Below are 21,472 nucleotides of genomic sequence, written 5' to 3'. Positions count from 1 at the left end.
CATTTTAAGGGAATAATTAATCAGTTAATTTTTAAATAGTCCTAAACTTCTCAGGATTATTTATATTTTATTGACAATAAATTGAAGCTTAGTTATTTTAATAAAATGATTTTATATTGTCAAAGGAAAATATGAAGTGGGTTTGCTTTATGAGCAGAAAAATGAAATAAAATAAGAAATTCTCTCAAAGATGGATACAAAGACTTTGAGAGCTACAAATCAATGTATTGTTGACTTGTTATTTACTTGGATTTCTTTGAGAGCTTGTATTTTTGGTTTAGCAAACCTTACGACAAAAACCCATGAATTATGTTTTGGTTGAGTAGACAAAAACCCATTTCAGCCAACCTGGTTAGCTTCACACCGGTTTTATAGGTGCATCTATTTTATTGGAATTCAAAGTTTGAGGTGAATGAAAGATAAATGTAAAAAACCTTACTTGCCTTTCACGAATTCGCTGGTTTGGAAATGAGAAATGTTTTTCTTGTTTCTGATTTTTTTGGAATATATAATTTTTTGTATATTTGTTTTTAAGGAAACAAGAAATAACTTTGCCAAGAAAACACTACTTTCAAAACTTCCAGAATTATGTATGCTAATTAGAAAAGTCTGAATATTAAATTGCTTCCACTAATTAAATACAAATTCACAATAACAATAACTTGTTTGTATTTGCCATTGTCAACCTCCAAATTGGTTGCCGCCCCTTATAGACAAAGAACATGCAGATCTGATTTCAATCGCAGCCTTAGGTAATGAAACCCAGACCCACAAATGTTAATCACTGAGCTGATAATGTAACCATGGGTCAAAATATATGCCAAGTGCCTCTCAATCTGCAATCGTATATGATGGGAGATGAACACCTTGCTTCTTCTACACCAAAAACACCCTCAAACCCCCACGAGCATTACCAGGAACTCACTGATCATTAATTGCAGAAATCACACACTCTAGATAATTCCAAAATTTGCAAAATAATATAATGGAACCCTTCACCAATTTCGAATGCCTTGAGCAATGATCTAATCTCTTTAGTCACAGCATTTACAATTGGAGAGAATTGCAAATTATATATCTCAGCATAATTTGTAAACACCAAACTTCAAATTCTTGGAAATTTCTTAGAAACCCTCAGCCAAATAATCATAAAAGATATATTATTCAAGATTATTCTCCTTAGCTATAGAAAATACAGTAAGAGATGTTGGCCAATTGTATACTTCAGCACAATTGCCAAGAACTTCTCAAACTCATCCCTTATACTTCAGCAAGGACCACAAAATATCAGGACTCAGAAAAACCACAAAGGAAACAAAAGCAAATAAATATTCAAGCATGCTTTTCTCAACAAATGGGCTTGTATTTATTACCTCCACACTCCCTTTTGTTGCCAAAATATAACTTCACTCGAGAAGCTTCACCACACAAGATTAATTAGAAGTTTCCATTAGATTCTTTCACTTGGCTTAACTAATTAATAAATGGCTCTTTCCAATGATAACTCAACCCTCAACTTAAGTGAAATTATAAAGTTAAATTATAACATTATAATAAGCCATTTAATTACTTAATAGTAATTTAGGCACTAAAAATATAATAACTCTAAAAATACTCCTCATTAAATATGCCATCTGAAATAGGAGTCATACCTATTATTTCTCCATGTGACCAAATGCATTTTCCAAAATTAGAAAGGGTCCATAAATCAACACCAACTTAACACAAATAGTAAGTACATAAAACTAAGCCCAAACAATGTCTAATTTGAGCCAAAGGAAGTCCAATCTAAGCCAAACAAAGACCAACCTGTAGCTTACTGAATTGTGGAGAAGATAAGACCCTCCCAAGCCAAGCCACTTCCTTAGAAGACCCTCTATCCACAATAATTAGCCTACGGGGATCACAATAATAAGCTAATCCCTGAAACTCTGATGCTAGCATAAATGGGGACATTACAATAAATCTGATCTACAGGCTGGAGGTTGATAATTTTTCAAAGGTTTGCAAGCAAACAGAAAATTATTATTTACTCCAATTTTAAATTTTTTTAGATAGAGATTGGCCATTTCAGTGATACATCCAATGAATGCCAAGAAAAGAGTTGGACACCTCAGTCATCAAAAAGAAAATATGAACATGGACGATGGAGATATTCAATGAGTTTGGATGAGTAATATGTATGTTGTTGGTCATTGTACATTCCATCAGCTAGGTTTGAGCATTCTCCATTTCTAGGTATCAACATTCACTATTGCTGAGAATTCAAATACTCAATGCTAGGTGGAATTGCGAGCAATTATAAGGCAATATTAGAAGTAATTTTCTGGTTGCAGCATTATGTGACAGTTGAGTGTGGGTTGCAAGTGTTCAACAGTAACATTGATAGGCTGCGGGAGTCTTTCAAAGTTTTTCCATCACCAGTGCAGGTCCAAGTAGAGTTCTATGCAAGCTGTAGGAGTGGATTGTCATATTTTCCACCAGCATTATATTTATTTGTTGATACATAATGGCTTTGGTCAGGTACAACAATAACTGATTGTATTGATTATATATATATGTGCATGTATGTATGTATGTCAGTTCACCATGTGAACTGACATACATGCACACATACACAGTTCTTGTTTGCTCAACTAGAAGTATCATTACATATACCTTGGAAACAAAGCAATTATCCTTGCACTCAATGTGAACTGACATACATGCACACATACACAGTTCTTGTTTGCTCAACTAGAAGTATCATTACATATACCTTGGAAACAAAGCAATTATCCTTGCACTCAATTGAAACTCTATATATCAGATTAAGTATACTGAAATCTGTATTAGCAGATTATAATATTCTTCTTCTTCTCTTGGTATAGATCGAGTGATGATCTCATGCATAGATTCGATCCAGTAATGATTGAGCATATTCATATTGAATCATAATCTGGATCAAGCAAATGTTCCATTCAACTTTATGCAGACTGGAGACTTTCCTAATAGCATTTGTTTATATAGCAAATCAAACCAGATTAGAATTGGGACTCTTCAAGGAGTTGTTAGGAATCCTTCTCTCTTCGTGAAAGGACATGTCATGAGCAAACATGTCCTCTCATGACATGTCCCATGAGAACTTATATATACCCACCAATATCCAAGAGAAAAGAATTTGTAAATGCTTTCGCAAGTAAAGATTGGTGATTTTGAGATTTGAAGATAAAATCAAATATTCGGATTTGAACATATATTTGATTGCCTTTGTAATTCAGATTCATTCAAGAACCAGTCTGATCATAAGCTGCAAATTCAAATAAGAAATTAACAATTTACAATCTGCAAATTGCTAATATTATACTAGTCTGATAAGAAGTTTCATATACATTTACACTGTATCGGCACCTTGTTAAGGAAGATCCAAATTAAACTTGAGATATTAGATTACTCGCCTTCATATTGCAGTCACATTCCATTCTTCAAATTGTTTAACATGATCAGATTTGAGGATCACCTTGAAGGTGCAATCATGGAAGTTAAGGATTATGATGATACTAAAAGAGAATAAGTTAGACTAATTTGTGAAAATAAGAACATGGAAATTGAAAATGAATGAGAAAAATCTCAATGGATTGAGAGTAACAAAAAGGCCATGAAACTAATAGTAGATGCATTTAGGGATCGCATAGTACCTATATTGGAAAACCAAGAAAGTGCATACCTTATGGTCAAATCCCTTGAGAGCACAGTTGAAATAAATAACACTGACAAAACCCTTACACTAAAGAGGAAAATGAATCGCATAAGCATGAACAAAGGAGAATCCACCAATGCATTCTTCATGAGAATAACTAAGCTGAGGGATCACTTGTCAATAGTTGGGTATGAATTTGATAGAAAAGAATTATCTCTAATAGCTTTAGGTGGCCTGTCAAATTCATGGGAGTCATTCATTCAAGGAATAAGTGCAGGATTAAAACTTCCAAAATTGGGTCTTAAGATCTGACTACCTACAAGAAGAAGCTAGACAGATGTTAAAAGGAAACAAACAAAACCCATAGATTAGGATATTCATTTCCTAAACACAAACTCTCATAAGAAAGGCAAGAAGAAGAATTTCAAAAGAAAATAAATTTTCATGGAAAGGGTTTATCCAAACAGAGAAAAGATGTTTTGCAAGTTCAATGTTTTAGATGTGATCAATATGGACACTATGTTGTCTAATGCCTTGACAAGACAAAGAAACAATCATCTTTTGCTGAGGTTGGAAAAACAAATATGGAAGATGATTCTGAAAAGTTTGTATTCTACTCAGCACTATCAAATCATGTATCAAACAAATTTAACACTTGCGTTATTGATGGTGGGTCATCAAGACACATCACAAGATTCAATGAACACCTAGACACTATGGTGGAAGAAACTGATGAAGAAGTAACAATAGGATATGATTCTGCACATCCTGTAAAGCGGTGAGAACTTGTACCATCAAATTGGAATCAAGTATCTCTATTCAACTAACCGATGTACTATTTTTACCTGAAATCAAGAGAAATCTAGTATCCGTGTCTGCCTTAGAAGACAATAGATATAGGGTCATCTTCATGGATGGGAAGGTTTTGGCATGGCCAAACAATTCTGCATATAAGAAAGCTTAAATCATAGGTATAAGGCAAGGATACCTATACAAACAAACCCTCATTCATGAGACTTCTAACTCCGATGAGATTTGACACCGAAGATTAGGGCATATTCACTTTTGTGCCCTAACCTCCATAGGAAAATTGGTAATAGGACTACTCAAACTAAATAAAACTCAGTGGGGACATGCTAAGGGTGTGCCTTGGGGAAAAACTCTAAGGGAACTTTTCAAAATAGTTTGAACAAAGCCAAAAATATATTGGAATCAGTCCACTCTGACTTATGTGGATACATGTTTACCCCTTCCATGGGAGAGTTCTTATATTATCTAATTTTTGTGGATGACTTCTCTAGAAAGACCTAGATTTATTTCCTTAGCGTAAAGACTTGGAAGAGATTCTTAAAAGGTTCAAAGAGTTCAAACCCTAAACAAAGAACTCTTTTGGAAAGAAAATTAACACTAAGATCAGACAATGGGAAAGAAGACACCTCATAAATCTTTTTAAGAATTTAATGTTAATGTCAGGAATAAGAGGGAGTTTATTGTAACCGTATAATCCTCAACAAAATGGGGTGGCTGAGAGGAAAACCAAAACTATTGTGGAGGCTACAAAATCAATGATGTACCTCGTTTTGGGCAAAAGCATCTAGAATAGTTGTTTACATCCAAATCAAATGTCCCTATTCACACTTTGATACTAAAACTCCTGAAGAGCCTTTTACTGGTATAAAACCTAAAATAAGCCACTTAAGGATATTTTGTTATCCTGTTTATATTCATGTGCCTAAAGAGAAAAGGTCAAAATTAGAACCTTCTAGGAGGAAAGGAGTTTTTGTAGGCTACAATGAAACCTCAAAAGCCTATAGGATATATGTACCAAGCCAAAGTCATATAGAATTAAGTAGAGATGTCTTCTTTGAGGAAGGCATTGCCTTCAAAAGAGCAAATATCTCAAATGAGTTAGAAATTTCAGGATTCACTCAAAAACATGGATGAAGACCCTACCTTTGAGTTTCAAAGGGAGTTCCTAGAAGAAACCTCAATGAAAACCAAACTAATCTTGAGAATCGAAGGGAGCATCAAGAGGAAAACCAAAATAATAACATCAAGAAAAGACCACTTTGGGCTAGAAAAATGATTGAGGAAGCTGAAAAATTTGCAGCACCCAAAGGAACCTTCAGAGAGAAAGGAAGAGGCCTAACAAATTCTAAAGCTTTGTGGCCTTAATGAGCAAAATCATTAACTCATAACCTACTAGTGTAATAGAAGCTCTCAAACATCGAGTATGGAAAGATTTAATGACAAAAAAATATCAATCCATTTTGAAAAATGATGTATGGGACATAGTACCTAGACCTAAAGAGAAATATGTTGTCTCTTCCAAGCGGCTCTACAAAATCAAACATGTTGCAGATGGCAGCATAGAAAAACACAAAGCACGTTTTGTTGCCAGAGGGTTCTCTCAAAAGGAAGGTATTGACTACGAGGAGGCATTTGCGTCTGTTGTCCAATATACTTATGTTAGAGGACTCATAGCTATTGTTGTGCCTAAAGGTTGGAAGATTCACTAGATGGATGTGAAAACTGCATTCTTGAATGAGACTATCGAAGAAGTGTACTTAGAATAACTTGAAGGTTTTGTGATTCATGATACAACATCACGTGTATGCAAATCATAGTTTCGAGACTCTACGAGTCCGAGGCAAAGGTGGCCATTCCGAGGCAAATGGCCTCTGGACTTTGACTCGGCTGAGTCCTGGCAAAGTCCATGTTTACTTACCGAGCCCAGGGACTGTGTCGAGTCCCAAGCTCAAGACTCCCAAAAAAATTTTAGTTTTTAAAAAGAAAATAATTTATTTTTTTTTTAAATTTAAAAGATAGAGATTTTTGGTAGGTGTTTTTTTCAGTGTATATTAATTCTGAAAATGATGTTGTGGTATGTCAGGAATTTATTAAGGATTGAATCTTAAATCTTAAATCTTCAAATTTATGTCTGAAAATCTTGAATATTGTAGAAAATTTAATGTTTAAAATTTAAATCTTCAAATATCGTTGACTAGGTTATAGCAAAGTACATAGCTAAATAGCCCTGCATCTCAAAATGAAGGATAGTTACCCAAATTGAAGGCTCACTGCCAATATTGGTTACTATCTAGGTTTCATTATGAAGGAGTCACTTTCAGCATTGTAGAGTTCAGTAATGTTGTACAAATATTTTCAAATTTACATATATTTGTGTTAGAACTTTTTAGTGATGTATGTTTTTATTTTATTTTTTAGACTTACATGTTCATGAATGTTAGAATTTTAAAAACTCTCTAATGTTGTACATAAATTTATAAACTTTCAAAGTTACATGTATATGTGTTGCTGGCTATGTCCTTGATCATTTTCTTGGCAAAAATTTGTAAGCCAACTATAATTGTTATTAAAAGACATTTATCATTACAGGTTGTGTTTCACTAAGCAAATTGATAGACATACTTGAGAGCCCTATTGCTGTCTACAATGCGCACATAAACTGTAACAAACATATTTCTCAATATTTGAGTCTTCCATGACTTATCTTTGGCATATTCATAGGAGGGCGTAGGCTACTATGAACCTTAGTCTTTTATACTCTAGCTGATATTTTGATATATATTTTCAACTTTTGATTTCATGGATTTCATATATTGTAGACATTTGATAATGACGTTATGTTTAACTTTATATTATGTTATTCAGTTTTTTTCCTTCAGAAATTCATTGTTATACTTACGTGATCTATGCAAAATTGTGTATGAGTGTTAAGTAGCTTGTATTTATCTCAATTATTGTGCATTTGATGTTAATTGACTAAAATGATGCATAAAAAAAACATTAAATCCTTAAAAATCTTTGAATTTCATGGGTTTTTTGATTTTCTGAGTCCTGGCCGAGTCTGGTCGCCGAGTCCGAGTCCGAGTCAAAGATGAGTTCGAATCCCATAACTATGATGCTGATTGAAGAAAGCTCTATACAGACTCAAACAAGCTATCCGAGCCTGGTATGAAAGAAACGACAGCTATCTTATGGGACTAGAGTTTACAACTAAGTTGCACGATTACCTTGCCCACCCCCCGGACCTGTAGAAGTTCGAACCAGTTCGAACTTGGTTCGACTAGGGTTCCATTTTTTGCCTGCTGGTTCAATCCGGGTGAACTAGGCCAAAATAATTAAATCAAGTTCGAACCACATGCTTTCTGGGCCCTATGGACGAAAAATAAGTGTTTCTTTTTGCAAAATTTATTAAGTTGTTGGCATCCACAACCCTAAAAGGTTGTGACGAAATGCTTTTGATGGCCTCTAATTGTCATCTTTTGAAGAATTTGATGCCAACAACATTGTTGCTGCTATTGATCCCATTGGCCTTAGCTCTATTGTTGAGTCAACTAATGCCAGAGAAGAAGAAAATGAAGAAGGAATAGAAGATGAATATGAAGAAGATAAAGATTGAAGAACTTAGAATATTAATAGATTTTTATTCCATTAGTTGAACAATGAATGTGAAACAATGATACTTGAACTTGATGCTACAATTTATTATTAATGTTTTGAATCTTTGATGTTGAACTATATGATGGTATGAGCACTATGACTATATGATGGTAAGATAACTATGATCACAAGTTTATGGTATTTTTTTAATTTAAATGTGTTTATGCTACTATGCTACATTCTTAATTTAACTCATACTCCATAAATATGTATATATACATTTTTTTAATATAATTTTTATATGTTTTGTACTAACGAACCCAAACCCCTTTTAAAAATTTTAATGAATTTGCAAACCGGTTTTCGAACTTCGAACCGAACCCGAACTGGTAAGTTAGGTTTACAAAGAATGATGCAAACCCAAATCTCTATTTTAGAATTATTAAAGGTGATATGTTAATACTAATCCTATATGTTGATGACCTGCTAATCACAAGAGAAGATCACCTTATTGTCCAATGTAACGACTTGGCCTCAAAATTTGACACGAAGGACTTCAGCATTTTATACTACTTCCTTGGTTTGGAAGTCTAGCAGAAATCTGATGGTATTCTTTTGAATCAAGGGAAATACACTATAGACATTTTGAAGAGATTTGGTATTTTAAATTGTAGGCCAATGTCTACACCCATGGAAAGCAACTTAGATAAGTTAAAAGTGGCTGCAGCATAACCTAGATGTGCAGATCCTACTCTTTATAGACAAATAATTGGATCACTGATGTACTTGGTAAACACTCAACCAGGTATTTGCTATGCAGTGAATGCTTTGAGTCAGTTTATTTGTGAAACACGAGCAATACACCTCGTTGCTGCAAAACATATTTTGAGGTACCTTCAAAGTACTATTGAATATAGTCTCAAATATGGAAAAGTTGACCTAGATCTACATGGATACTCTAATCCAAATTGGGCTAGAAGTGTGAGTGAATAGAAAAACACATAAGGATGTTTCAGTATAGGATCAGCTATGATTTCTTGGATAACTAGGAAATAGTCTTCAATAGCACAAAGTTTGACAAAAGCCAAATACGTTGCAAGAGCAAGAGAAGTAGTATGGTTTCAGAAGTTGATCGTAGGACTGTTTGGCAAGCCCTTGAAACCTACTATTATTCACTACGATAATCAAAGTTGTATGCGATAATCAAAGTTGTATTAAGCTCTCCGTGAATCCAGTGTTCCATGATCGATCTAAACATATAGAGATCCCTTACCACTATGTGAGAGATATGGTAGAAAGGAATGTGATCCAATTGGAGTATATTAGTACAAGCAATCAAACAACAAACATTCTCACCAAGCCTCTCTTTAGAGTTGAAGTTGAACACCTCAAAAAGAAACTTGGTATGATTGAAATGTAAGTTATTGCGACTAAGTCTCAAAATTGTTTATTGTACTAATATGTATTTAAAAGATGTTTAATGTGTAAACTCTTTTGTCATGTGTGACTCTATGACTTGATGGACCCCCTGTGTACATTATTGAAAGGTAGTGATCTTTCAAATGATATACACTTGTATTCAACATAAGATGAGGACTTTACAATGTTCACTATCATGATGAATATTATGTGACTTGATATTTGTAGACATGTCATGATCATTAGTCTCTTAAACATTTTGGTAGATGTCATGCAACTTGATATCAATTGCAGATCATTATGTTCTTTATGAGATAATCATGGTGGATATTATGTGGTGTAATGTCCATGGACATGCCATGACATGTTATAGTAGACATCATGAGACTTGATGTCAGCGGACATACAATAAGTCGGATATAAAAAGAATGTCATGTGACTTGATGTTCCTTATATTCTTTGATATTACGAGGCAGGTGATATCTCCATCAATATATATACTTAATTATCTTCCCTATCTAAGAGGGAGTGTTGATACATAATAGCTTTGGTCAGATACAAGGATAATTGATTGAATTGATTATATACATGTGCATGTATGTATGTATGTCAGTTTGCTACAAGCATACATGTACAAATACACAATTTTGTGTGCTCGGTTAGAATTATCATTTCATATACCTTGGAGACAAAGCAATTATTTTTGCACTCAATCAAAACTCTGTATATCAGATTAAGTATACTGAAATCTGTATTAGCAGATTATAATATTATTCTTCGTCTCTTGTTATAGATTGAGTGATGATCTCATGCATAGAATCGATCAAGTAAGGATTGAGCATATTCATATTGAATCATAATTTAGATCGAGCAAATGTTCCATTCAATTTTATGCAAATCTGAGACTTTCCTAATAGCATTGGTTTATATTGCAAATCAAACCCAATTAGCATCAGGACTCTTGAAGGAGTTGTTAGGAATCCTTGTGTCTCTTCATGAAAGGACATGTCATGAGTGGACATGTTTTATGAGACACTTATTTATACCCACCGATATCAAGAGAAAAGCAGCGAAATTTATAAATGCTTTCTCAAGTACAGGTCAGTGATTTCAGACTTGAAGATAAAATCAAATATTCAGATTTGAACATATATTTCATTGGCATTGTAATTCAGGTTCATTCAAGAACCAGTCTGATCATAACCTGCAAATTCAAATAAGAAACTAGTACTTTACAATCTGCAAGTTGCCAACATTATACTATTCTGATAAGAAGTTTAATATAGATTTACATTATTCATCAATAATCACTGCATGGATTGTTATCACTATCTTAGTGGAAACTATGTTGTCAACCAATGCCATAACTACCATGAGGTTTTGGATCTAGCATTCTGTTGCAGCATCATTCCAGCTGTTTGATGAATTGACCAGGTGAATTCCATGATGCATGAAATGACCCTTACCACGAGGGCCTTGTAAGGACAATACTGGTCTGCGGAAATTTGTCAAATACTTGGCATACTCATGAGGAAAGAATGTAATAACAATTTACCCAAAATAACAAGTCCAACAGTATTTAGTGTAGATCTATAACCAAGGAGCAAATTCTTCTTGTATTCAATAATGGAAATGAACAAGCAGCTTGATTCAGACGCAACTTGATTTGCAAATAAATAACAATTCATCTAATTTTTTTTAACAACCAAATGAATGTCAAAACCTGAAGTTCAAGCCTCCACATGAAATACTGATGGCGGTTTTCTTCCTTGAAACTGGTCAGCCTGGGTTGAATTAAGCTCTGATTCATTCCGCCTGTTTAGCTAGTCTTGCTGTGGATTTATCCATGACCCGTAGTTACAAATCAATGGTGACCCCTGCAATACATTAGGAATGCCTGCGATTTTAAAACGATCCTCCCGAATTCTATGCTAACAACAGTAACATCTGCGGAAGAAGTCGCCGGAGTTAATGTTAAAGACGCCTCTCCCGTCCGTTGACCTCCGTCTACCCTCTGAACCAGCTACCCGTAGGAGAATGAGACGAAACCGGAAATTCCCAAGCTGTTCTCCGATCTGATTTTCTCCTATGGTCGGCTAGACGCGATATTCAATCCCTCCATCGTTCTACCTGCTCGGATGAAGACTGAGCCATCTGGTTATTAATGACGACCCTGCAACTATTTTGCACGCGATTTCCACATTAATCGACTTGATGCGATTTTATTATTATTTGCAACCTTCAATCAAAAACTGGACCTGATGTAAACCTGAACCATCGGGTGACCTGATAATAATTCATGCGCAATTCGGATCAGGAGAGATTTATGATTTCCACTGTATTTCCGATTTCCTCCAAATTTTGCCGGTTCTACAATAATTAATTTCTTCTACTGACCCTTCAATGATCATCAAGCTACAACGTTTTTGGCCTTAGGCCTCAAATCTCTGTTCAGGTGAAATGACTGTGGCGTCACCTCCAAATTTTGCAATAATTCGGGTGATATTCCACACCCTCAAAATCGCTTATCAATGGGAGTTATCGTTCCCAAAGATAATCTGAGAATTTGCAGACAAAATGACTACAAATTGCTCCAATTGGAATAGAAGTCGAATCCACAAAACCGCTTGTCCAAATGGGTGCCTCTTGTCCTCGATTTATTCACTTTTTGAGAAGTTACTGGAAGTTTTCCGGAATTGTCTTTTATAATGCACTTTTATTGTTAATCTTTATAAAATTAAATAAATAACTTTATAAAGTTAAAGTACAATCTCAATTTAATATTAGAACAAGTAGGCCCCACTTACTGAATTATTATTCTCCGAGAGCAAGAATGTAATCATCTGGAAATAAAATGACTCTCTCTCCAAAATCATTTGCCTACGAGAGTCGATGATAGGCAAATCCCCGGTAAAAGTTATGTCACTAGAAAGGGGACATGACAATGCATGGTACAATCTTATGATGGATTTATGATCTAGAATCTTACTTGCAACAGTTCTTAATATTTGTATCTCAGAACATTACATTCTTGGTTCCGGCTGCAATCTGTCTGAGGAAATGCCTGTGTTGAAAATAATGACATTTCCAGTTGGGTAAGTTATATCTTATTAGAGGATCGTACAAGATTTGCTAAGGGAGGGTGGGAGAAATGTGGGGACAATAAAGTACTAGAGACAATACATGAAAATGAAAAGGAATAAGCCGGAAGCAATGTTGAAAAGAAATAAACTATAGATTATAGACTGTCAACAACTAGCAAAGAAAACAAAACATTATTAGAAAGTGAAACCACCTTGCTCCACCTCCATTTTTGCCTCTGAAATCTCTTCAAACATTCAATATTTTTCTATGTTGTAGCTTGAAATTTTATATTTCAAACCGTTGCATTTAGAAAAATAAAATAGGATAATTCAAACTTGTCCTATATTTGCACAGCTTTTTGGTCACACGACACAATCCAACAATTCAGATTGTGATGAAAATGAAATCACCTAACAAAAATGTAAAATTATTTCTGAAATAGTGATGAAAACAATATTGTATGATGCTTTTTAGGATTTTATTTTTCATTTTTCATTTCTGTCCATTTTTGTTTTTGGGGGTGGGTGGGAGGAGCGGGTTGAAATGTCATAACTTAGGGCTTTCCTAAAGGCAGGTGGAAGGAAGCAAAGGTGGGGTTTTCTTTTATTTCAAGGTATCTCCATACCTATTTCTAGTACAGGAAATATTCCTAGGTACATCTCCCTAAAACATTTGTTATAAGTTGTATGTTGAATGGTGTTTACCAGATCAGAAATTCTAGTTCAAATTATTTCTCCCTTAAAATCGATGCCTCCTTTAATGATAAACTCAACACAAAAGCTATAATCGGACATGAACATGTCAATTATTTTGGTAACATGTATAGAAGCCATGGTAGACTGCATTTAGTGGACACGAATTCTGTAGTGTGAGATTGCTTTTAAAGGGTGAAGGAACTATTTCAAAGGTTGAAGAGGTTCCACTGAAAAATAAAAATGACTATGATGCATTTTGCACTTAAAACAAATCACAGACATTTGTGTCCTTAACAACACCAACGGCATTTTTCAATTCAAAAACTATATTGGGAGCCACTAAAAGCTACGTATGTGTTTTCAAATATAATACCTTTTAAAAAACATATTACTATCAAATTAAGAGTCTGGATGGACATTGTGAGACGTCCCAATATGTTGTGCACTTCGTGATATCATCTAGCTTAGAAATTAAAAGATTAGAACAATTATTGATAAAATAAATAAACAAAATGAAAAAGAGATGCAGTTTCAAAGTCATATTCAAACAGAGAAAGAAAAGTGCTGGAAGTTTTCAAGTACCAAATGTTATGCTACCAAGTTTCAAATCGCATCAATTGCACAAAATATCGCAAAATCAAGAGGAGGCAATGGGTAATGTTCTCCAGGTTCAATTTAGCCTTGTCAATATGTCTTCCAATGTCCTGAGGGACACCGTTATGCTGAAAGGAAGGAAACATTTCCTTACATATATTTGCCAGGTTCTAGGACATGTGAAGCCTGGTGAGTACCCCATGTTAACCCTATGTTGATGTGTGTCAGTATACAACCAGGTGTTTCTTTTCCTGTTATTGGAATTCAAATCCACAATTAGAAAGTGTGTGATTTGTATTAGGGAAAATGAACAATGAATGTTCCTTGAAATCAATTTGTTGAACAATTTCATATAAAGTATCAGCTCTAAAGGAATGTGCTATAAAACAAGATACATGCAGTTGACTTACTAATTGCAATTTTAAAAATGCCTAATAACCTGGTTCTGTTTCATTGCTCTTAATCATGATTATATTACTTTTTCTTATCCTGCATTCTTTGAGTTCCAAGTTTCTCTCCTGTTTCATCTGATATAAAGATCAACTCTTCTAACTACGATTAATTAGTTTTTCTCAATCATCCACAGTTTTCTGGAAGTTTATGAACCGTATTTATAATTTATTTTGTTCTGATCTGCTAGTAATTAGAATATGCAAATTATTTGGTGTAGTTGATACTAAATTTTCATGTCTGTTGAATTATCTTGGCTACCTAGATATCAAGTTCTCCTGGAGCTGTTGGCCTTAGTGTTGCCCTTGAAAAGATTTTGCGTTATACTTCAGCAGAAAGGTTATCATTATTATTTCTTTTCATTGTTTTCATAAACTTAATTGATTGGTTTTCATCCATTATAAATATTGTTTGGCTCACTTAACACAGACTAATGGTGGGTATATGGACTTTTTACTTCCTTCAGTTGTAAGATCGAAACTGGCACTAGTGTTCTGGTTTGCTCAAGAGGTGGTGGTGGCCTACTGAAAGAACGGATGGAAGTAGTTGCAGAGTTATGGGATGCAAACATTAAAGTGTGTGGATAACTCATACATTTTCCGCTTTTCAAATATGATTTTCATTCCTTTTTTGAATTATTATTGAAATTTTAACTTTGCTTATTTGATCAGGCTGAGTTTGTTTGCGCGCCAGCACCTAGCCTTACAGAGCAATATGAGTATGCGAATGAACATGGAATTAAATGGCTTGTCATAATAAGTGAAGGTTTATCCCATACAGGCTCTGTCAAGGTGAATCTCTATGGGAGCTGCATTGTATAAATTAACTTTCATTGGTCATGGGGTGAACAAAAACACTTATCATTGAAATAACTGTCTATTTACAGGTACGCCACCTTGAGTTGAAAAGGGAAATAGAAGTTCCAAAAGAAGAGTTGGTCAAGTTCTTCACTGAAGGAGCAGCTTCCATGCCCCTTCGAAAGAAGTTTTCCTTGTCAAGAACTTCAGGCTAATGTTTTCTCAAAAAGCAAAAGATAAATAAACTGAGTCACTCCAGCCACTGGACTCTCAGAGTTGAATGGCGATTGGCAGCAGCCACACAGCATTAGAGATTCACGGTTTGTGGTTCACAGTAAAATATGTGTGGTCCTCCAGCCACTGGACTGTCTGAGGTGAACTGTATATAGAAAATCCCATCCTGTTGTACATTACCTTATTTTTTTCATAAATATATATATGTTCTATAAGACATGATATAGGAAATGAAAGGAAAGGTCCTTTTATTGTCCACAACACCAGCGATTTGTTTTTGGGTCTACATATGGTAAGAGTGATATGTGACTACCTCGTACTCCTTGTGGGATTTGAACTTGTGACCTTCCTTTCTAGAGTATAAGTTCTCCACCATTAGGCTCTATAAAACTCAATAACCTAGAGTTAAATAGAAATTCCAATTTTCCATTACAAGATGAAGTTGTATAGAATGGGTGTTAGGAAAACCAGTAAGCCTATGTGTAACCACATTTGGTCAAGGAGATATGATGAACCCAAGTTCGAAGGGACATTCACCTTTTTGGGGAGGAGGGAGCTAGGAGGGGGTTAAAGTCTTTTTTTGTTTTATTATTTAATAAAGAGATGTCAGACACTCAAATCCCACAAAAGATTAGGCACAATTTGCTTGTTTGGTGCACAATAGGAATTGTTTCATATTATTATGAATACTGTACATCCATATTCAAATTGATAATAAAATAATATTTCTTTCATTCATTTATATATTAATATTGGCACCTCAACAAATAATAATATGAAGAGCATTGCCTATGTGGAATGTTTATTTTTGTTATTGTTTTGTCATGTAAGGCATATATAAAGACTTCATCTCAATTTGTCTCAAGACTAATTAGTTTTTATAGATTTTAAAAAAAAAAAATTCAAATATAAGGACTTACAATGGCATTAGTGTTTTAATACCATGTATCAATAATTTACTCTCTAATATTGTTTTTGACTTGATATTTGACATTAAAATATATTCACCAGTTATAAATTCAAACGTTGTATTAAATTCTTAACATTGTTCACATTTTGACCCCAAACATCAAGAAAGTTAACCATAGTTATTTGACCTTAATGGAACTACAATACAAGAGTATTTGGAATGAGCTGGTCTTGTTGACTTCTAGAATTTTTTAATTATACAAGGGCTCATTAATACAAAATCATTATATATTTCTAACCTCTACAAAAGTGTTTGACCCACTTGGTACAATGGTGACAAGAGCCTTCTTGTAAAAGACATCCCTCTTATCAATTGGGAAATAAAAAATAAGATTTTTTATGTTATAATTCTTTATATTGAATAAAGAAAATTGCATAGAAAAAATTGTAGCTGCAAAGATTGCAAAGAAATATGCATTCAATGAGTACACTACAAAATGGATTATCAATAGTGGCTGCTATTGACTTCCTAAAAGTATGCAAATTTAGCATAAAGTTGTAGCTACTTAATTAAAAATTACCTTGCATTTAATTTATCCAATAAGCAATCTCATTTGATTTAATGAAAGACAATGTGCAATTTTAATTTTGTAGAACCGTTCAGAATTAGAAAACACAACTAGCATTTGACTTTCTATAAATGGAAAATGATAAAATGTCTAGTTGAATCAACAAAAACATGGTATCCCCAACCAATTTCAAAGTAATGATATTTCTAGCTTTTTGATGGTGACCAAATAAAACAAGGGATGCATAGCCTCTAGTTCCTATCAATGCAATTATTGAAAAGATGTTTGTGACCAGAGTGTGATAGTGTAGTTTTAAACTAAGTGGTAATAACATTACAAATTGCAACTTGTATATACCTTATATATTTTTCATAATTACTTTTAATGACTTTGTCGTTATTAAATTACAATTTATCTTTTGTGACCTGATATGGATTTAAACATTTTGTAAAACAAAATTGATCCATTTGTAGCTTATAACATTTGATTTCTACTTCAACAATTCTTGATGAGTATTTCTTTAACTAAAAGAGGGGTAAAATTTTTATTGAATATCAAAGAAAGTTGAACAACACAAGAAACAAAGAGAACTACATAGCTTTATCTTGATCCACAAGTTGAACCAAACTGAATATTTCTTAAAGTGAATCAAACTGAATATTTCGTTTGCACTATTTTGATTGTGTTTATTCATATGTTCACTTAACAATTAAATGTAAAATTCAATAATATAATCTAAAAATTCATACTAATAATATGTAGGCTTACTTTTTTTCAAATAAAGTGAATAAAAAGAGTTTTAAAGAAGACTAAGACTAACGTCAATGATGTTTAATAGAAGTACTTTTTTACAATTTTCTCAATTTTAAATTGTTACTAAGTCAATTATGTAACTTGCTATATTGTTACTTTAGTTATATATACTCTCAACATGTTACATTATATTGTTCACAATACAATTAGATTTTGAAAGAGAGTTATATTTTAAATCTCATGTGTATATTAAAGTAGATATCTCAAAAGAGTGTGTTCCTATTGATAGTTTAGAAAGAAGCTTTAACGAAATATAATTTTAAAAAATTGAAGAGATTAGGTACAATGTCATGTTCTCCAAAAAACAAGGTAAGTGTTTGGGCAACTGAACATAATTTTACAATATTAGAAATCCAAAATTTTGGTATTGAGTGGGGCATATGATTGTACTACATATATATTTCTTGATAGGAAAAAATAAGTTGTATATCTTACTAAAACATTTCAAAACTAAAATGATTATAACACTAGCACTTGCATGCTTTTGTGCATGCAACAATGAGCTGATAGGAGTTTTACTTTTCAAATTGTTAACAATATATAGAAGGGGTTACATAACTATCAATATAAATCAAAATTGGGCATCTTAAATTTATTTTTAGCATGTGTAAAATGGAGATAAGATAGAGAAGAACAATTGAAGAGGACCTTTAAATTTGAGGAAAAAAATATCATCAATAATACAAATTCTTAATGATACTTATCTTTTCCACAACTTTTTACTTAATGATAAGCCTTTAGTTGAGAGAATATTCATAACAAGAGAGTAAATTCAGTTCCACCTTCATTTGCAATGCATGAGACTTATTAATGGTTCTAAAAATTCATATCATTTGACAATTGAAGCAACATATATGTATTTACTTTCTAAAATATTTCTACTTATCTTTTCCACAACCTTTTAATTAATGATAAGTCCTTAATTGAGGGAATATTCATAATGAGATAAGATAGATAAGATAAGATGAGATAATATTATTAATGTCCAAAAAAAGACCACAACGAGGATCTATGGGACTGGAAGCTTACATCAAGAAAATAGTAGACAAACGAAGCACCAAATGGTGACCACAAATGAACAAGAACAATAAATGAAGAAGAAGAAGAAGAAAGTAGGAGACATCACAAGAAAGATTAGGTATCCATCCTCACAAAGAAAAAGTCCAACATTGACTTATTAGTGCAGCTACCAGAGGCCCTGTGATGAAGTTGAGTGCTATGAAAGGAGTGACATTGGCGAAGAGGTCCCCTATGGGGTCTCACAGATCTAGAATGGCCTGTATTAGGGAGATTGTACAAATGCTTCACACCCCGAACTAGAGTTAAGGGCGAGAAGAAGGTCGTAATAAGCTATGTTTGGGCCTAACTCCTGGGAAATGAAAGCTACAAAGTATGATCACAGAGCTGCAAGGACTCACAGAGATAGAGCACAATGCAACACTGATCAGTGTACTTGAAAAAATTTGAGAGGGATCTGCAATCTCTAAACAGACAGTAAAATCTCCCTCTAATCTCGTAGTATATGGGGCATCTAAAAAGAAAATGAGTCTTAGATTCTGCCTCATCTAAGGTACAAAGTGTGCACACTTGATCCTCTCTAGCAATATGGTGATCAACCTGGATCCAAAGTCTATGCAAGACCACCCTAAAGTAGCCAAGGGGGATATGCAAGGTGTGTGTTCAATATCTATGTAAGTGCTCAAGGTGAACAATAATCCCATCCTAAATATCTAAGAAGTGTTCGGCATAGAAAGCCATCCTCGGATGTAATTCCCCTAGAGGATTCACCCAGGTTCGTATGATATACTACCTGTAGATGTCAAGTTTGACATGCCCATTCAACACCTGTCGAGAGGGGAGTAGATGAGTAGGAGCATCTAATGAGAACTGGTATGGAGGGAGACGGTCGATGTCGATCCCAATTGAACTTGGCAGGATAGTGGCCTGAGCATACCAACAACGGGCTCTAGTAGTTGGATCAGAGTCTGCAATAGAAACTAAGGAGCAGTAGGCTAAGTAAGGGTATTTGTGTTGGCCTTCAACCGAGTTTGCATAACCTTGAAGACAGTGTAGAAACCAGATCAGTTCAAAAATGGCTACAACCCTAAATGGGTGAGCTCCAAACTCCGCCAAAATAATACTGTGGGGGGTAGATCTGTGACATTTGATAATCCAACAGAGGAGCAGAGTTTGGGTATGCTCGATCATGGCCCAATCCAAGTCTAAAAAGGAAGGACCCCAAACCATGGCACAATAGAGCATTGTGGGTCTTACTAAGGAATCCAAGAGGGATAGCTTAGATGATGTGTCCTAAAAGTGGTGTGAGAGATTAAATTCAATTCCACCTTTATTTACAATTCATGAGACTCATTAATGGTGTTAAAAAATCATATCATTTGAAAATTATAACGACATATACATATTTACTTTCTAAAATCTTTCTGTGAGAATGACTAGTCTTGGCATGCTAAACAAAACAACATCTAAGAACAATTAAAATAATACATTTAAAATATAAAGTTTGTTCTCAAAGATGAACTAAAACCTGATATAATCACAAAATTTTGGGAGAGAAATGAAGAGAAAACTTGCAAAATTTAGTATGTAAGAAACCAAAAACTACATATTCACACATTAACATTCATGTCCAAAAAAATATCGAAGTAGAAATAAAGTACATTAATAAAGTTGTTGCACAATATAACCATTATTTGTAAATCTTAAGAAATGTGATTTTGCCACATGCACAATATTGATTACTAGAAACAATGTTCTATTAGCTAAAAAGTATAATGAATTTAATTGAAATAAAATATTTAGTCTTCTAATGATATCTTTATAATTACTTATGCTGGTTTAATATAATCTAAATGATAACATTAATGACCAATTAATGTTAGATTAGAATTTGGGTTATAATAGTATTGTTAACTTTTTATAGAAAAATTATATTGTAATTAAGATAAAATAATTAATATACTATTAAATTAATAATAATATAGTATCATAAGATAAGCAGAATATGATTTTTAAAAAGGGGCATTTAATAATACTATCACAAAGACCTACTTTATTGAAAAACACCATTAAAACAAGAAATATGTTGTACATAAGATAAATTTATTAATGTCCAACAAAAGACCACAACGTGGGTCTATGGGATTGGAAGCTTACAAGAAGGAAAAAGCAGACAAACGAAGCACCAAATGGTGTCCAAAAAAGAACAAGCACAACAAAAGAAGAAGAAAGTAGGAAACATCATGGAAAAGATTAGGTGTCCGTCTTCACAGGGAAAAAGTCCAATAGTGACTGATCTGTGCGGCTACCAGAAGCCCTGTAGAGATTAAAATTAAATTTGAAATTTTGAATAGCGTCAATCCAAATGGTGATATTAACAATCCGAAGTTGATTTGATTAAGCCAGTGTCCAAGTAAGATAGAGATTTTTTTTTTTCCATGATGAAATATGCCCTAACATACCCATATGGCGATCACTGCTCTAATCCCAATCGGAACTCAAAAATGGGTATGCAATCAATAGGAAAGATGTTATTCAAAACCCTAATAATATCTCTAATTTTGTGAAGCAATGTGAGCAAATTTTTTATCCTTCCTTATGGATTCCATTTTATATCATGGTCTGTCATAGCTTGGTTTGTTCTATTATAAGCAAGATAAAAGTTGCATTGAAGCAATTCTTAGCAATAAATATACAGAGGAATTATGACACAAGTGTTAAAATTTAGGGCTCTATGTGTATTGGAGCAGCCCAGCTTCGAATTCTTCTAGCTTTCAAGAGAAACATGGAGAAGCTTTGGAGTTC

General features: G+C 33.6%; 1 protein-coding gene across 9 annotated transcripts in view; it reads left to right on the top strand.

The window, feature by feature from the left end:
- The window catches only part of GCN2 (protein kinase family protein), a 389,262-nt gene extending 373,161 nt beyond the window's left edge, over positions 1-16,101 (top strand). For 8 of the 9 annotated variants that reach the window (XR_016364575.1, XR_016364573.1, XM_089829969.1 and 5 more), the window contains 4 exons: positions 14,594-14,667; positions 14,795-14,903; positions 15,000-15,119; positions 15,215-16,101. Coding sequence is in view for 6 of the 9 variants with exons in the window: in XM_089829969.1 (XP_089686095.1) it covers positions 14,594-14,667; positions 14,795-14,903; positions 15,000-15,119; positions 15,215-15,340 (429 nt within the window). In the remaining 3 variants the exon portion in view is untranslated. Of the gene's footprint in view, positions 1-14,593; positions 14,668-14,794; positions 14,904-14,999; positions 15,120-15,214 lie in introns of those variants that run through there. The other variant, XR_016364574.1, reaches the window with a different exon arrangement.
- The last annotated feature ends 5,371 nt before the right edge of the window (positions 16,102-21,472 follow it).

This window comes from Cupressus sempervirens, chromosome 5 (genome assembly GCF_028749045.1).
Source record: "Cupressus sempervirens isolate cs-2001-9-10 chromosome 5, ASM2874904v1, whole genome shotgun sequence".
In the NCBI taxonomy this organism is placed as follows: domain Eukaryota; kingdom Viridiplantae; phylum Streptophyta; class Pinopsida; order Cupressales; family Cupressaceae; genus Cupressus; species Cupressus sempervirens.
Note: the sequence above shows the minus strand (reverse complement) of the source record. Positions and strands in the feature narration are given on the sequence as shown.